The 16,114-nt window shown below is 39.0% G+C and overlaps 1 protein-coding gene across 1 annotated transcript in view; it reads right to left on the bottom strand.

The window, feature by feature from the left end:
- Positions 1-16,114, bottom strand: part of cpne5b (copine Vb) — a 130,836-nt gene that overhangs the window by 103,163 nt on the left and 11,559 nt on the right. Inside the window, exon 2 of the mRNA XM_030729135.1 lies at positions 209-249. Coding sequence (XP_030584995.1) covers positions 209-249 — 41 coding nt within the window. The remainder of the gene's footprint in view (positions 1-208; positions 250-16,114) is intronic.

Below are 16,114 nucleotides of genomic sequence, written 5' to 3'. Positions count from 1 at the left end.
CAATGTGAGGGTTTTAGCTCCAGTACAGTGAACAAACAGCCACGGCACACTGAGGGGAAAAAAGATTTCCCAAATTATAAGGCGACATATTGACAAAAGCCACACAGAGGAGAAGAAGAAAAGGCACAACTAGAACCAGACGGCAGCAGCATTTAAAAATAATAAAGTACCAGAAATAGCAGAAGTGCAGTTTTTACAGAATACTCACTTGGATCTGACTTTGAGAATGTGTCTTTATCCAGCAGATTTCTGGAAAAAGAGGGAAGAAGTAAAGCAACAATTGTTACTCATGCTGTCAACTCGATGCAAGTCTGACATAATAAAGTCAAAATCTTTTTTTTGCTTATACTCAACTATGTCCTAAAATTTATGTGCACACAGTATAATCCTGTTATGTTTAAACTGCTATCATTAACTAGAAGCCCACTCGATAAATGAAGTCCCAAGGCCAATGCTTTCTCTCACAGTTTTAAAGAAAGTTATCTGATCTGCTGATTCAGATCACTTTGAGGTTCTTTTTTTTGTGCTCAGCCTCTACAGCCTCGGTTTTCTCTGTTTTCCCTTTTTTATTTTCTTCTGGTATCTAGTTTAAGTTTTAGTCACATTGTAGGCTTTGGTAACTCTCTTGGGACTTTTTTTGTGTGTTGCATCACATTTCATCTGTCTCTCTCTCAGCTTCCACTCTTCCCCCTCTGACTGTAGATTCACATCAAACATGCAAAACTCTACTCTGATAAGAGACCATTAAGAAGTTCCCCTCATTGCAACAGCTATTTTTCACCGCCACTCCTGGCATCAAATACTAACCATGACACCTTGCAAATAATTAGATATCAAATTAGATGCAAGCCAACATTAACAGAAGAAGGAAAACAATAAGCCACCCCACTCTCAACATCAATCTTCAGTAGTGGCTCCTGTTCTGCTGTCAGCTCTGTTCATTTATTCAAGTCAAGTGTTTCTGTGGTCCAGGTATGACTCATGTTGCAGGGACCTGAATGTGTTCAAATATTAGCAGTCACATTATGGGGACCTGGCTTCCTCAAGGGGACAAACACCAGGTCCCAAGAAAGTAAATTAAAAATTTTTTAAAAATTATAAAAAGTTAAGGAGGTGGGTCTTTGGTTAGACTGATTATGATCAACATTATCACAGAGTATAAAACAGTTGAAGTGGTGGAAAACCTGGAATGACAGTTGTTTTGGGGAAAATACATATTAGAGCAGTACCAAAAGCACCATCTATACCAGGGATCAGGATAAAGTCCAAACTGTTGCAAAGTCCAGAAGGGTACACAAAACAGGAAGAAAACAACAAACAAATCAAACATGAAGAACAAGAGCACAACAGAAGAACTCACAAAGACAAGGCAAAGATGGAACTATGTGTGCGCACTCAGGGGAGACGGGTCATTAGACACAGGTGGGCACAGGACAGAAATCAAACACAGATGAAACCAGTGAGGGTGGGGCAGAAAGTAAAACTAGAACAAGCCTTTTACCAAACCTTCAAAGTTAAACAGGAAGTAACAAAAGACAATAACTAACACTGAGACATGAAAACTAACACTAAACATGATAATAGAGACAAGAAGCAGACAAATTAGAAACACAAAGAAAGAACAAAACCAACAAATATAACAAGGACTAAAAAAGTCTTGAAAGTCTAATGCCGTGAGGGAGGCGTGGCAGCGGGAAGGGAGCACACATAAGACCCACTCATGAAGTAAACATGGGTGTCTGCAACACTACAAAATGTTTGTCTCCCCATTAATCACTTTCTTTTTTGGCCTGTCTTCCTTTTTTACCTGAAGCATTGTGTACAGTGTATACTGATTATTATTATTATTACTATTATTATCCCCAGTGTAAGGTGTAGTATACCAGAAAGACTTGCCAAAAGCAGCGTACATCCGGTGGTCACTATATAACCATTGTACACAATTTTAAACTGCTAGTATGTGTATTATTTATTTGGGATGATACACTCAGTAATAGTTTTTTTTTTTTTTTTTCATTTTGTCCATCATTATATGGTCCCCTACATAAAACTCACTAAAAAAGGAATAGGGAGCAGTGAATGAGTGAATCATTTCAAACACAACCCTTGTTGCTATAACCTACTCTGCCTCCATTTCTACTGTCGTGCCACTCTTCAGCTCATTGCCAGTTATCATAAAACGCACTCCCAGTGCACCGATCTGAGGATCTGCAGACAAACATGTTCAAAACTTTGGCATTGGGTGAAATACAGAGAGATTAACCTGATGGCCTTAATCAGCACTGTTTGTCAAACGCTGTAATAGACATTCATTTATATGTAAAGGACTCTTACTCTCTCTTTAGAAATGAAAAGTTCACTAAGAGTGTAAGATTATTTTCACATTTACAATCCCCATGTGTGCACATGTGATTGAAGTGTCAAGTCTTTGACGTGCGCAAACAAACACATTATTTTGTTCATTCACAGACAATGAAATCAACTGGCTAGCAGGAATATCAACACAGAAAATTGCTGGGTTGGATTTTGCACAATGGCAGCATGATTGCTAACATGTCTCTATGTTTGCATCTCATTTGCTCATCTCTGTCTCTGCCCTCCCACCTTGGCACTCTCTTTGTGATGGCATGTAACATTCAACCTCACACGTTCGCATCTTTCATATTAAAGAACAAAGATTTCATGTAACTTAATCACAGTGTCTTTTTGGGGTGGGTGGGTGGGGGTGTTTTGTTTTAGTTATTGGAGAAAGAGTGGTTTAAAAAATATGTCAAAGATTTTTAATCGTACATTGTACAATGTAATTAATTTCCAGACTAATGTATTTATTAGGAACTGCCACCTTTGGCAGCTCGTCCCGGCAGACATAATTACAGTCATTTCCCTGTTATAGATCGCAATGTAAGAATCCCCTTAAACTGAAGTTTGATGAGGGCCTGCAGCGCTGACTTACAGCAAAGGTTGCAGACGCAAAATTATAGGCTTGTATATGCATGGAAAAAGCACAAAAAGGTCACTGTCAAGGATCTTGTTCGTGCTTTGTTTCTCCGCCTACTGTACGTGTCCCACTCCATCCTCCAGTGTCCTTCACATAACATCTCTAACTTTTTCTCTTTTTTTTACACAGATTTTATTTTTTTCGAAGTGCTGCGATCCACTTTATACATGACAAGAATTAATGAACCAGACAAGGCTTAACCATACAGTCTGCATATAACCAAACAGTATATCAAAAATCTTTTAAGGACTATTGTCAGATATTGTACTGTGAAAGTATTTTATAGGGGTTTATTTGTGTATTTTTTTGACAGACAAAAATGTTTATACACTCAAAAAGAAATTATTCTTGGCCCACATAAACCTGAAGCAGTAATTTTGAGTAAAATGCAGCTGAAATAGATAAAATCAAAGTTTTTATGAAAATGAATAATCATTAAGGAAAATATGCTTGTATAAAGGTAATGTATACCAATGTAAGATTTACATGCAATCAAATTAGAGTGAACATCTCTGACTGCATGAATCCACACTACCTTGTTACTTAAAATGTACTGCAAATAGAAATATCAACACGTGCCTCACTAAAGCTAAAGTTAAATGACTATAATAGCAGCATTAATCACATTTTCTCTCCAGCTTTCATAAGGGTTTTAGATGTTTTGATCTTTAATGTGGAAAAAATTAGTCTTGAAACATACAAGGCCTTTCATTGTGCTATCATTTATGATTTGCTAAAATCACAAACAAAATCACGTAACAGTAATTCACCCAAACACTAATGGGTTCAGAGATGTACAGGAGTCTTTTATCTGAGATAACAGAGTGCAATTAAACACTATTTGACTCCGGACAGAGAGGTGTTCTCTTCTTTTGAAGTGTGTGCAGCACGAAGGACGGAGGGTGCTTTTGTAGGCTGCACCGAAGCAAACATCCTTTGGGAACATAAAACTCTGTGATTGACAGTCAGCTCCTGCCAGTAAAACTCTGTTCTTTGTATTAATTATTTGCCTGCTTTTTTTTTCATGTGCTTTCCTTTTAGCTTTTTCCACCCTGTCTCTCTTGATCTATTCTTGCCTGATTTTAATGCATTTTTTATGAATTTGACTTTCTCTAACTTAATCTCTCCCCCATGTTTCGAGCGTTGTGTCACACCTCCATCAAGTTTGACCTTTTCATAATGTTTGCCAGGGGCTGCTATGTTCCGAGCACTATTACCCTTCGCGTTTCCTCTTGCTCGCTCGGTCACGACAGTGACACAAGAGCCTTCACTCAAGATGACAAAGCCTGGTGTCTCCTCTGATTCTTGCTTCTGTTTCTTTCTCGTCTCATTTTCTTCTGCAATTTCGGTCGCCTCATACCTGAAGCTGTGTTCTTTCATCCACATTAATCTGTTTTGATTTCTCCTCTGTTCCCATATTTTCTCTTCCTCCTCTAAGAGCTTTCAAGAGCAAGGTGAGAAGTGAGTTACTGATAAAGAAGCAAGAACACACAAAGTCCTGAAATGTTTGGTTTTTCATCTTACATTTAGGCTAGAAAAATATTCTGAGCTACAATTCTCTGTGTTTGTCAAAAAGTCTTAACGTTTGACTGAAGTATCACAGTCTAATATCCCTGGAAAAACACTTTTTGTTGCAGTTCAGTCTAAATTTAAGAAAATGTATTTGATGCTACTAAAGTTAGACAACTAAATTAGAAATCCTGCACTGCTGCAACTCTAGTTTTAGTGAAAGGGGGGAACCCATCAAGTTAGTTTCAGATAACAATGCTTGTATGCAAAACTGTCTCAGGAATGCATTGTTATTAATAATTGGATGCTTTGTTCATTTTAATTTATTCAGCCCTTATCCAAATACATATTTAGTTGCATCTGGGCCCTTTCCATCCACCAGCTCACCCTAACAACCCTCAATAGTATATTAGTGCATATCATATTTATTCATGCTTCATTGTTGTTGCTGTTTGAATGGGAGGCCTCTGGTAAATTACTCTGGAAATCTTACACATAATAAATGTCTGAAACTCTAGGACCACTAAAAAATATTCTCAACACAGGTGTGAACATTAACTGGTACAAAGTGATCAGAATCAAAGACCTGACACTGATTGATTTTATTCTCTTACTTATCTTGGGACTGAAGGCAAAGTCATTCTGTACACAGTGCAATATATTTTGTTTTTGTACATGTTCAGTTAAGCTATTTATTTGGTGTGTGGTAAGTCCGCGGACTGGGAACTAGTATGTAAATGATACGACTGTGACTGACTAACTAAAACACATCATCCTATCACTGCTACTTGCTAACATGTGCTGTCTTGCATGAAGACTATAAATGCTAACTTTTATAGCTGTAAAATAAATATGATGTAAGGACACTTTCTTTCTTTACACTGTTTCATTACAGTAATTATTGCTGAGTGTCTCTGTAACAGTGAGCATATTAGAAATGTGCAAAAATAAGTTACCGACCAATCATCCAAGGAGCCCACCAAATGGTAGTTTTCCCTCCCCTTTAACCTCTCATTCCTAATGAAGTTCATGTTTTTTCCCCACTCACTGATCTAAAATGAATCAGCCTGTGCATCATTCACTATATCCTCCTCTATATCTCTGTCATTTCCCCTCCTGTTTATCTGTCAATGGTTTATTATCCTTCTAATGGTCTTTCCATTATCTCTTATCGTAAATACAGCCCCAAACTACTTTCATCCCCATGCAGCTGCATTTCTTTCCCCAAGCAGTCAATCAAGGCATATCTTTTCAGTTGTGACCTGTAGTCAGATTAAATCACTCTGTCCAAGTCGGCTATTACAAGCCAGCGGGCACAGGTTCAAATGTGGGAAAACTGCAGTTGAGTGCTTCATGCAGTATGTGAGAAAAACATTTATGGATTATCAGCAAAAAAAAAAAAATGTTGACAGTTTTGATGGTATATTGGTTATATATTATTATTGGTTTTGGTGCTTTGATGTTTTAAAACATTTTCTTGGCACTATGTTATCCACATGCTGCAGCTAAAGCTGTGCAGATTTAATCTAGAACTTTAATCATTCTTGCAGTCCTATAAGGCCACCAGAAAATTCCATTCTGACTTTATAAATCAGTGTTTTATTTGGGGGTTTTACGAGAAGCCATCTTTTACATTCGTAGCATTTGAGGTGTAAAGACTGGTGGTGAATAAAACATTCAATGCACACAGGATATCTGTAATCAAACAAACTATGATTGAAACAGCATCTGTCGCTCTACAAACTATATTGCTATGAATATCAATTGATGCAATCTGCTCATTTAAACACAGTACGCCCTCTTTGTGTCTTGAGGGAGTACATCATTTTGCTTCTGCTTATTCAGCTGTAAACCACATGTATGGGGTCCTCTGGGAGCAGCAGTGTCATATTTTCAGATAAATAATTGTTGTAGAAGATGGGGGGTGGGGGGGGGGGGTCAACTAACTATAGAGCATGATAGGCAAGCAACATATGTTACCATGGTGAAATACATTAAATTATACAGATTCAATCCATAGGTAGCACCCTGAGTATGATGTGGGTGTTTTTTGGGTGGGTGTTGAAGCAGATGGGCTACAGCAGCAGAAGACCACACTGGGTGTGACTCCTGTCAGCTAAGAACAGGAAACTATGGCTACAGTTTGCATGGACACATCAAAATTAGACGACGGAAGACCAGAAAACATTTCCTGGTCTGATTCTCAGTTTCTGCTGCGACATTCAGATGGTAGGATTGGACTTTGGCATAAGCAACATGAAAGCATGGATCCATCCTGCCTTGTATCAAAGGTTCAAGGAGCTGCTAGGAGTGGTATAAGAGTGGGAGGATATGTTCTTGGCACACTTTGGGGCCCTTAATACCAATTGGGAATTGTTTAATCACCACCGCCTACCTGAGTATTGTTGCTGACCATGTACATCCCTTTATGACCACAGTGTAACTTGTGGTCATAAAGGGATGTGTATTTGCCATCAGTGGATGACCAAACTGTCATTATTGTGTTTGTGAAGAAAAGCTCAGCTAGTCTGAAAAGCTTGTAGACATTTATAAAATGAAAAAAAAAAAAGCAGCGCCAAAAAAAAAAAAAAACACTCCATAGTTACAGCTCAATTAAACACTAATATAATTATATAAATAGAAAAGGATAAACAATTGAGTTTTCCAGTTACCTTAAGTACATAAATCCTGTGATGTAGACCTCAGACTGAGCAAATTTCATGCCAGCTTTGATATATTGAAACATCTTCAAAACACAAAGACATATTAATGACAATTGTCTTTTTAGTTTACTGTCCAAATGTAGAACTGATTCATGCATTACAGATAATGGCTCAGGATGATTAGATGTTAAATATAGCAACTTTCTTCTCTTCCTTAAGATATAAAAGAAAGAATAACTCACATATGTTGATTTAGAAGTTTTGAAGGCGAACATGTTCTGTAACAGAAGCTCAATTTTTATCTTTTTCTTTAAAGAGCAAGACTCTCAGTGTGTATTTAAATAAAAAAAACATTTTAAAAAGATTATATATATTTGAGTATGGATACTTTAACCACCCATGTACTGCGCTGCATTATATTTTTTAATTAAAAACATATTTAATGCTGTTCATTGAGGTGTGTCATTGTTTTGGGTACTAAAGATTATCAAAAAGTAATTTCATTAGGGAGTCACATTTTCACACCTGCAGAAATATATTGACTATAAAGGCACTCAGTCAGTGGGACAAAAGCATAACAAAAGGCAGTATTAACTTTCAAACAGAGCACAACTTCCACCCAGCGGGAGCGCAGCCCGGGTTTATTCAAAACTAGGTCTACTGTAACAAAACCTCATCAAAGCAATTCTTTCTAACCATGTCAGCAGCAGAACCCACAGCAGAACCTTCCTGCACACCAGCCCCAAGACAATAACGGTCCTTAAATCTGAAACCCCAAAATTCCTTCAGATGAGGTGCTCATCTAAAACAATGCTCCCAGAGATTCATTGCAAGGGTGGACTGGGTTCACACAAGCTCAGTAAAGTTAAACTGATGTAGCTTCAAGGCTTTATTCTTAAGGAGAATATGTCAGTAGGATTTCAGACTGTGGTAATTACTGTGAAATACAGTGCTTTCCTAGTAATAGTGAAATCTCCTGATCCTTTCCCACACACATGAAATTTCAGCAATTTGAGGTCACTGCATTTTACAAGGCAAAGCAAGACACTGGGGGGGGGGGGGGGGGGGGGGGGGGGGGGGGGGGGCTTTTATTAAAATGCTACATTTCTCCATTGTGATGACAAAAGGGGATTTTTCAGTTAGATCTATGGGCTGTGCTGTTCTAGTCTTGAATACGCCTTTTAAATCAAGAAAAAACTTTTTGCCAGGGCATCAACAACTACTGCTATGACATAAAATATTTACAATGTGTCACCAGATTTGCATTAGGTGTTACATAATACATTTCAAAGGGATTCTCAGTACTTAAGGGGTTTCAAACTAACTTCCTGAAACACAACTTCCTTATGTAAATGAGGCTATGAAAAGATATGAGATGCGCACAGGCAGCGGGGGCAGGATTTTGGTATGTATGTCTCTGTGCACAAGGGAATCGGTGAAATCAAGAGAGTATGAATGTAAGAGAAAATGTAATGTAAGAACAAGCGATGGAAAGGAGAGAAGGTGTGTCAGGATGCCTGTCTGTGTGTGTGTAAGATGGAGTCAGAAAGAGAGACAGAGTACGGGAGAAAAATGAAGTCCTCTGAGATTATATCAGAAATAGACTGACTGACTATAACGGAGCTCCTCTTGCACAGGGAGAAGAAAAGAGTGCCTGCTATACAGACACACAGACAATGCTGACTTTATTTACAGAGATCTGAAACAAGCCGCAATAATTAGACAGCTCCTTTCCTCAAATCTGCAGGAGGTTCCTCATCGCTCCAGCCTTTTACCACTCTGAGTGCAGGCTGAGAGGAAGATGATAAATATCTAGGGATGAGTGGCTGGTTTTGAAGAGGCATTTCAAGGCATATAAATCGAGCTTATGAGATTTCTTGACTTGGATAAGAGCACAAGTCAGCAAAAAAGGCTGCTGCTGGCTATAAAGTAAAACTTTGGGAGCTCATAGAGAAGCTGCTTAATTGTAAAACGACTTCACATGATGCTATTTTTGTATGTATGTAATATCCATTTTAGAGGAAACAATTTGGTGCTCTCCACTGACTTGGCAAGTGCCTTAGCTAACTACAGCAGCTTGCCAGCACACGAGCTTTCTAACAGCTAACTAGACATGGGGTGCTAAAATATGGGCGGGAGGTAATATTTTTACCCAATATTTGATTATAATTTCATATTGTGAGGTTGAATGTTTCCCCTGGAGTGGGCGTGGTTTGCAGAGTATGGCACACTGTGCAGTTGCTGTTGTGGCATAAATATATGGACATTCTTGCTATTGTGCTGTGGCTGTAGCAATCTGAATGCAAGTCTTACTGGAGCCGGTGTGTCTGTAGCCAATGTACTTTGTTACTGTGTTGCACACATTTTAACAATATTTCCAGCACAGTATTCCCTGGAAATGTATGCCCAAGAAAAGACTGTGAGCAAAAGGTTAACACTGAGGGTGTATTTTTCCGGTGCACGAAGGGCAGTTCGTGTGTGGGGGATGAGTCTATATGGAATGCATACGCGCACAGGCTCTCTGTTTGACCTCTCGCTTGCACACAATGCAACACAAGTCAAGATGAAGGGGGAGGTTTGTTTGTTTGTGTTACTATAGAAAAGGAGTGCACCGAGCTGGATATTTATCCTCTTCAGAATCACTGAGTAGATAATGGCCCAAGTGAAATGAAGCTAAACGGATTCAAAACATGTTTCTTTATTTAGATGCCCGTTAACCTTTGCATGGCAGTGGATCCCATTCTTTCTGCCATCCACATGGAGAGAACAAATGTATACACGTGCTTTACAATCCACTAACATAATACATTATAATATGCATGTGCTGCAGATAAAATCATAACTGACACAATTAAAGACAAAACCAGTGGAAATAGAAAGGCTCTCATGCTGTAATATCATCATTTCACATGAAACTTTTACCCTAACCCAACCCTTACACACCAGAGAATCCTTTTTGATGATTAATACATGAGTAATACTTTTTCACTATTTTTAAAACCATGTATATTAAGATGTTTTGTGATATGATTTCAGCGTGAATTGCATTTATTTCATTACTTTGCACGTTACTCTGCATTACAGTCTCCACCAAATTCACAGTATTTTATGACTGTCACGCTTTTTATTTAATTTATTTTATTTTTTAATACAGTTTCCTTATTTTCTTATTTATTTTGACCCAGAATTCTTTAACTTTGTAATATCTTTGTCAATGAAATTTCCGCCATCCATCAGTCCATGTTATTTTAATTCCTCATCGAACCGCTGGGCCCATAAATATCTTTAATGGTACGTGTTAGTCTACAGAAGTCTGCAATCCAGGCTGTAATTTATCAGCTGCTTTATTTATTTCCTCTCCAATTATTGATCAGATTAATGGAATCAGGTCAGGTGTATTGAGTTACCGCAAACCGCAGGGTATAACAGCTATGTCTGCTGATGTCTCTAGACATATTTTTAAAATTCGCCTTGGTTATAATTACTTTTAGCTCTTCTCAGTCTGACTGTAACCAGTTCAACTTTCAAATAGCACACTATTTTGAAACCATAGCCCCACAGCTTGAAGCTCTAGCATTGATTACTCTATGTTTTGGTAGGTCTATGGCTGCTTTTGAATGAAAAGCCGAGCACCCAAAAAAACTACTTAACAGGAAAATCACGCAATCTCCAGGCACAAGCCAGCCAGCCAGCATGTTTGAACCTTTGAATTAGTTTTGGTAAAAAACAAAAAAAAAAATGAAATAGCTTTTTTAAGCTACTAAAAGCCTGCTGTTTTGAAAATATGAGGACAATCTGTCACTAAAGAAAAACAGAAACAAGTTAAGTGTTTTTTTTTTGTTTTGTTTTTTTCCTCAAGGACATTTAAGCAAGGGTGGATTGTAATATCTTGGTTATGAAAATGTACCCTTCTCGAAGAAAAAAGCCCTCCCAGGAACAAGATGATTGGTAGTAGTGGTTAATAGAGGGAGGGATAAGGGGTACTGAGGAATAGGGAGGGGAAAACAGTGAAAGAAAATAGAGTGGAGAATTGAGTTCACTTTGGTAAGTTAGAAGACAGTGGGATATGAACAGAGAAAGGAGTGAATAGATGAGGAGGGTAATATAGAGGAAGCAATATAAGAAAATGTGGAGGTAGAAGTAGGGTAATTGGTTTATAAGACAGGAAGAGCAGCACTGGATAAAGCACAGGGAGCAGAGTGTTATTACAGCTAGATGATGCATCACAGATCATTCACTGGTCCTTCATTTCTGTCGCTTAAATTTTTACTGTCATGTCATTTGTCTTTATTACTTGTATGTCTTATTTTCCTGATAGAAAAATGTAATATATTCTACATGTTCTTCGATACATGACATCCAGATGATACATGTCATCCGTACACTGTGAAGTTTAATATAATTGGCAATACCTTGCTTACAAATAAGATTCTCTCATCCATCTTACACCAATAACAAAACCACTAGCAGCAGCAATTCATAAATAAGGCTCTCCTCATAGCTTCAATCATATGAGTCCAAACTGTAGTGCTGGTACTGCTTTAGTGTCAGATCGATGGCAGAACGGAGCAAGATCGTTTTTCCCACCAGCTGTTGAATTATTCAGCCCTCGACTTCCTCTGGGGAGATTCCTGCTCAGCCTGCCAGACAGACACAGTGAGTTCGCAGCCTGGCAGGGAAGCTTGGGATTGTCACAAAATTCCTAACAGCACAGTCTGTACTGTGTCTGAAAACAACAGAGGTCATGTAACAGGCAACAGAGCATACTGTATGGTTACAGCCCCAACAAAATGCAGTTTATTGAATGTTTATAGTTTGCGTCATCTGTTTTTTTGTGAGCTGAAAAATGTTTTGACTTTCAAAATTGTCAGGTATAAAGGGAAATTTCACACTGTGCTCTTCACACAGCATAAATCAGCTCCCCCCCAATAAACAGGAAAGAGCATCTGCTTCTCTCCAACTGAAAAGCTACCAAGAAAGTTCTAGTTTTCCGCCTCTACAACTTCATGCAAATGCAGCAAGATTCTTGAGATGAAAAGCAAAATGGAAATGAGAGCAAGCGCATACAGTAAAACTAATATCCTGGGAGAAAAAAGTTTGGAAACTGCTTCAGAGCAAGCCATCGTAAAATGTGAATCAGTGAAGTGGGTCAGTGTAGAGTGAAGATTTCATTGTCAGATGTCCACCTCTGCCTGCCCCTGAGATGTGCCCTTTTAGCTAATGAGCTACCCTGGTTTTCACAAAGACTGCGCCTCAAATCACTCACTGGCACAAACAATACACATACATCTTAACAATGTTAAGAGTAAGAATCTAAAGAATGTTTGCAAATCTGAGGCTCTGTTCCTTCAGAGTGGTTCTACTCCAGATGCTAAGCTAAGCAGACTAATGCGCTAATATTTAAAAGTTGTATTGTTCCATGTTGTCCATGAGTTAGCATCACATGGTTGCTGCAGATTTGTTGGCTGTCCATCCATGATATGACCCCCATTCCACCAGATTCCAAAGGTGCTCTATTGGATTAAGATCTGGTGACTGTGGAGACCATTTGAGTACAGTGAACTATATGTCTTGTGACATGGTGTGTGACCCTGCTGAAAGTAACCATCAGAAGATGGGCACACTGTAGACATGGTCAGCAAGGGACCCAAAGTGTGCCAAGAAAATGTCCCCCACACCAGCCTGAACAACTGACAAAAGGAAAGATGGATCCATGCATTTGTGTTGTTTATGCCAAATTCTGGCTCTACCATCCGAATGTTACAGCAGAAATGAAGACTTACCAAACCAGGCAACATTTCTCCAATCTCTATTTTTAGTGAGCCTATGTGAGTCTCCTGTTCTTAGCAGTACTGGTACTTGATGTGGTCTTCTGCTGCTGTGGCTCATTTGCTTTAAGGATTAACACTTTGTGCATTTAGAGATGCTCTTCTGCTTATCTTGGTTATAATGAGTGGTTATTTGAGTTGCTGTTGCCTTCCTGTCAGCTCAAAGCAGTTTGGCTATTCTCCTTTAAACTGTGACATCTACAAGGCATTTCCTCCCAGGGAACAGCCATTCACTGGATTTGTTCTCCTTTTCAGACCATTTCTGAGATAGTTTTGTGGAAAAATCTAAGAAGATCAACCATTTCTGAAATACTCAGAACAGCCTGTGGCACTCATTCAAAGTCACTTAAATCGCCATTCTTCCTCATTCTGATGCTCAGTTTAAACTTCAGCAGCTCCTCTTGACTATGTCTACATGCCTAAATGCACTGAGCTGCTGCTATGCAATTGGCTGATCAGATCTTTGTGATGTATTTGGCATTTCTTCTTCACACGAAAGGAGTTTTTGCCCTTTTCAGTGTATCGTAAGGGTAAGAAACTGCTATACTATTATTACAGCTATCCCTTGAGTGGGGAACTAACTTATTTTGAGAGATGCCAGAAAAACTGTTTATTCAGCTATATGTGCAGTTATTTGTTTGAGTTCAGATATGATCCATAACAATAACTGTCCTAAACCATCACATATGCAATCACATAGGCAGCCTAGAGAACAATACAGGCACTGACACAATCACACACTCACACATGCACGCGCACACTCTCACACACACATTTTTTCACTCATTCATTATCTATTTTCCCTTAGGGGGTTGGTAGCTCCATAATCAAAACCAGTCATCTCACCCACACACTTTTCACACTCTCCAGCTTTGCTGTACCACACATGCCCATCTTGCCCAATCATCCTATCCCGCACTGTGGGGCTCAGAGCCAGAGCTGAAATAGCCCTGCGGCCTGAGAATAGGCAAACAATTTTACATCTACTCTGAGGAGTGAATTCAATCATGCATCATTCACTACAAGATGCTGACGGCCCAACAGTTTGTATAAACAATGATGCTGTTAGACTGTGTTCATTCATTTTTTTTTTTTTTGGGACTCTCACTTGTAATGAAAATGTTAATACCAGATTTTATTTTGAATTTTGGGTTTAGAGTGTCAACAAACAGCTTTTAACAGGTACAGTTTGTCAAGGATTCAGAAATGTGTTAAATTAAACAAATGCATTGTCACTCCCACCTATCATACGCTGAAGCTGAAGCAGGTGGTGTCCATGTGCCATGCTTTTTCCAATGTAGCAAGATACTCGTTTAATGTCATTTTACTACCCAAGGAAGAACACAAACCTACAAAAGTCTGTATTAGGAGCCAGGTGCGGTGCCACATGACACCATCATAAGCTCACCAACCAAAAGACAAGCATTCACGTCCTCTCTGAGACTGCTTTGTTGTACATTTTAGTTTTTAGCTCTACCTTTTCTGTCACTGTTTAGCTAAGTTTAGGCAATAAAATGATGTGGCTAGATTCAACATTAACAGCACTTTGAGACTTTTACTCAGACTATGTTATTGATGAAATGCTGCAAATTATTGAAAGCCTGATGGAACTGAGGATCTGTTTAGTTGTGCATTATAGTATTCTTGAGCCATTAACAACTGGAACTCCAATCAGCTGTATGGGTATCTCATTCAAAACTAATTAGTTCAATGAAGTGAGTTAAAATGCATCACCTGCAGTGTCTGGGCTCCAGTAAAGGTGAAAAACATCATCTTTTTAGTTGCCAGGTGATGATAGCTGTCCACAGCTGTGACTCGCCTTCCTCAATAGCTCAGACTGAGCGCTATTAAGCTCCCATTATGCCATCACATATGTTGAAGACAGATGCTTCTACCACAGCACAATGGGTGCAGTTCACACAGGTAAATGACTGTTCATACACCTGTCTTGTTTATTAGAAGGTTTTGATGCTCAGGGTTTTAATGCATTTTATTGTTGTGTTTTATTTTTTTTTTTTACTTCAGGTGAATAAACTGAATCTTTGTCAGGTATGTCTGTCTGTCTTTCAGGTGACTTTGGAAACTCACCAGACACAATTATAGCTCTGCTGGATGGGATTTCATATATATCCCAAGTAAGTACTAACAGTGACTTCTAGTTGCACAGAGGGCACAGCAAATCTTTGATTTAGTGAGTTTTATATTCCACACTTATTACTTATCTCCTGGCCTTGTACAGTACCTACAATTGAAACTACATTTATGATTTTGATGGTTCCAGTAAATGTTAATTCAGCATCTGGAACTTTGCTACTGCTCATCTGAGGTGCCGTTTACACGAAGCCGTTTTCACTGGAAACGGTGTCGTTTTGATGCGTTTCAGCCTTTCGTTTACACGATGGCGTTTCAGAAACGATCCGCGTTTACACGAGGACATGTGAAACGATGAAAACGATGTAGTTCCCATGCCAGGCCACAAGTTGGCGTTGGTTTTCTCTTTGCAGTTTGTTTACGCAAGACGCGCATGCGTGGAGTGACACAGTAGGTAGTGCGGCAAATTGTTCATTACTTACAAAACGGCCAATGTGAGAGGTTTTGTGTGGACAGATGATGAGGTTGGATCGCTGCTGCACACAACGCTGAATTACAAAACGGTAAAAACACAGGAAAAGCATAAGAAGCACTCGTGAATCCGCGAGTACTGTTTATCAGTTTGCGCGTGCGCGAAAAACTGGCCGTCGCAACCATAGTGCGCATGTGCGAGTCGAGCGTTTTCAAATCACCCCGGTTTCAAGTGTTTACACGAAAACGCAAGCCGGTGCGTTTCTGAAACGCTCCACTCTGGACCCCGTTTCTGAAACACATCGTTTTCACTCTGTTGTCGTGTAAACAGAAGGGCGAAACGCATCAAAATGACACCGTTGTCGTGTAAACGCAAGGCCGAAACGCATCAAAACGACACCGTTTCAAAATGAAAACGGTCTCGTGTAAACGGCACCTGAATAAACCGTAATTAACTACAAGCGTTAAGCAGGTCACCCTATGCAAATATGCGTCTGAGATACAGTCCCTCAGATACAGTATGTGTTCTCTTGGCTTTGTTAGGCTTCTCAAAA

Source organism: Archocentrus centrarchus, chromosome 5 (assembly GCF_007364275.1).
Source record: "Archocentrus centrarchus isolate MPI-CPG fArcCen1 chromosome 5, fArcCen1, whole genome shotgun sequence".
NCBI classification, from domain to species: Eukaryota; Metazoa; Chordata; class Actinopteri; order Cichliformes; family Cichlidae; genus Archocentrus; species Archocentrus centrarchus.
This window is presented reverse-complemented; position numbering and strand designations above follow the sequence as displayed.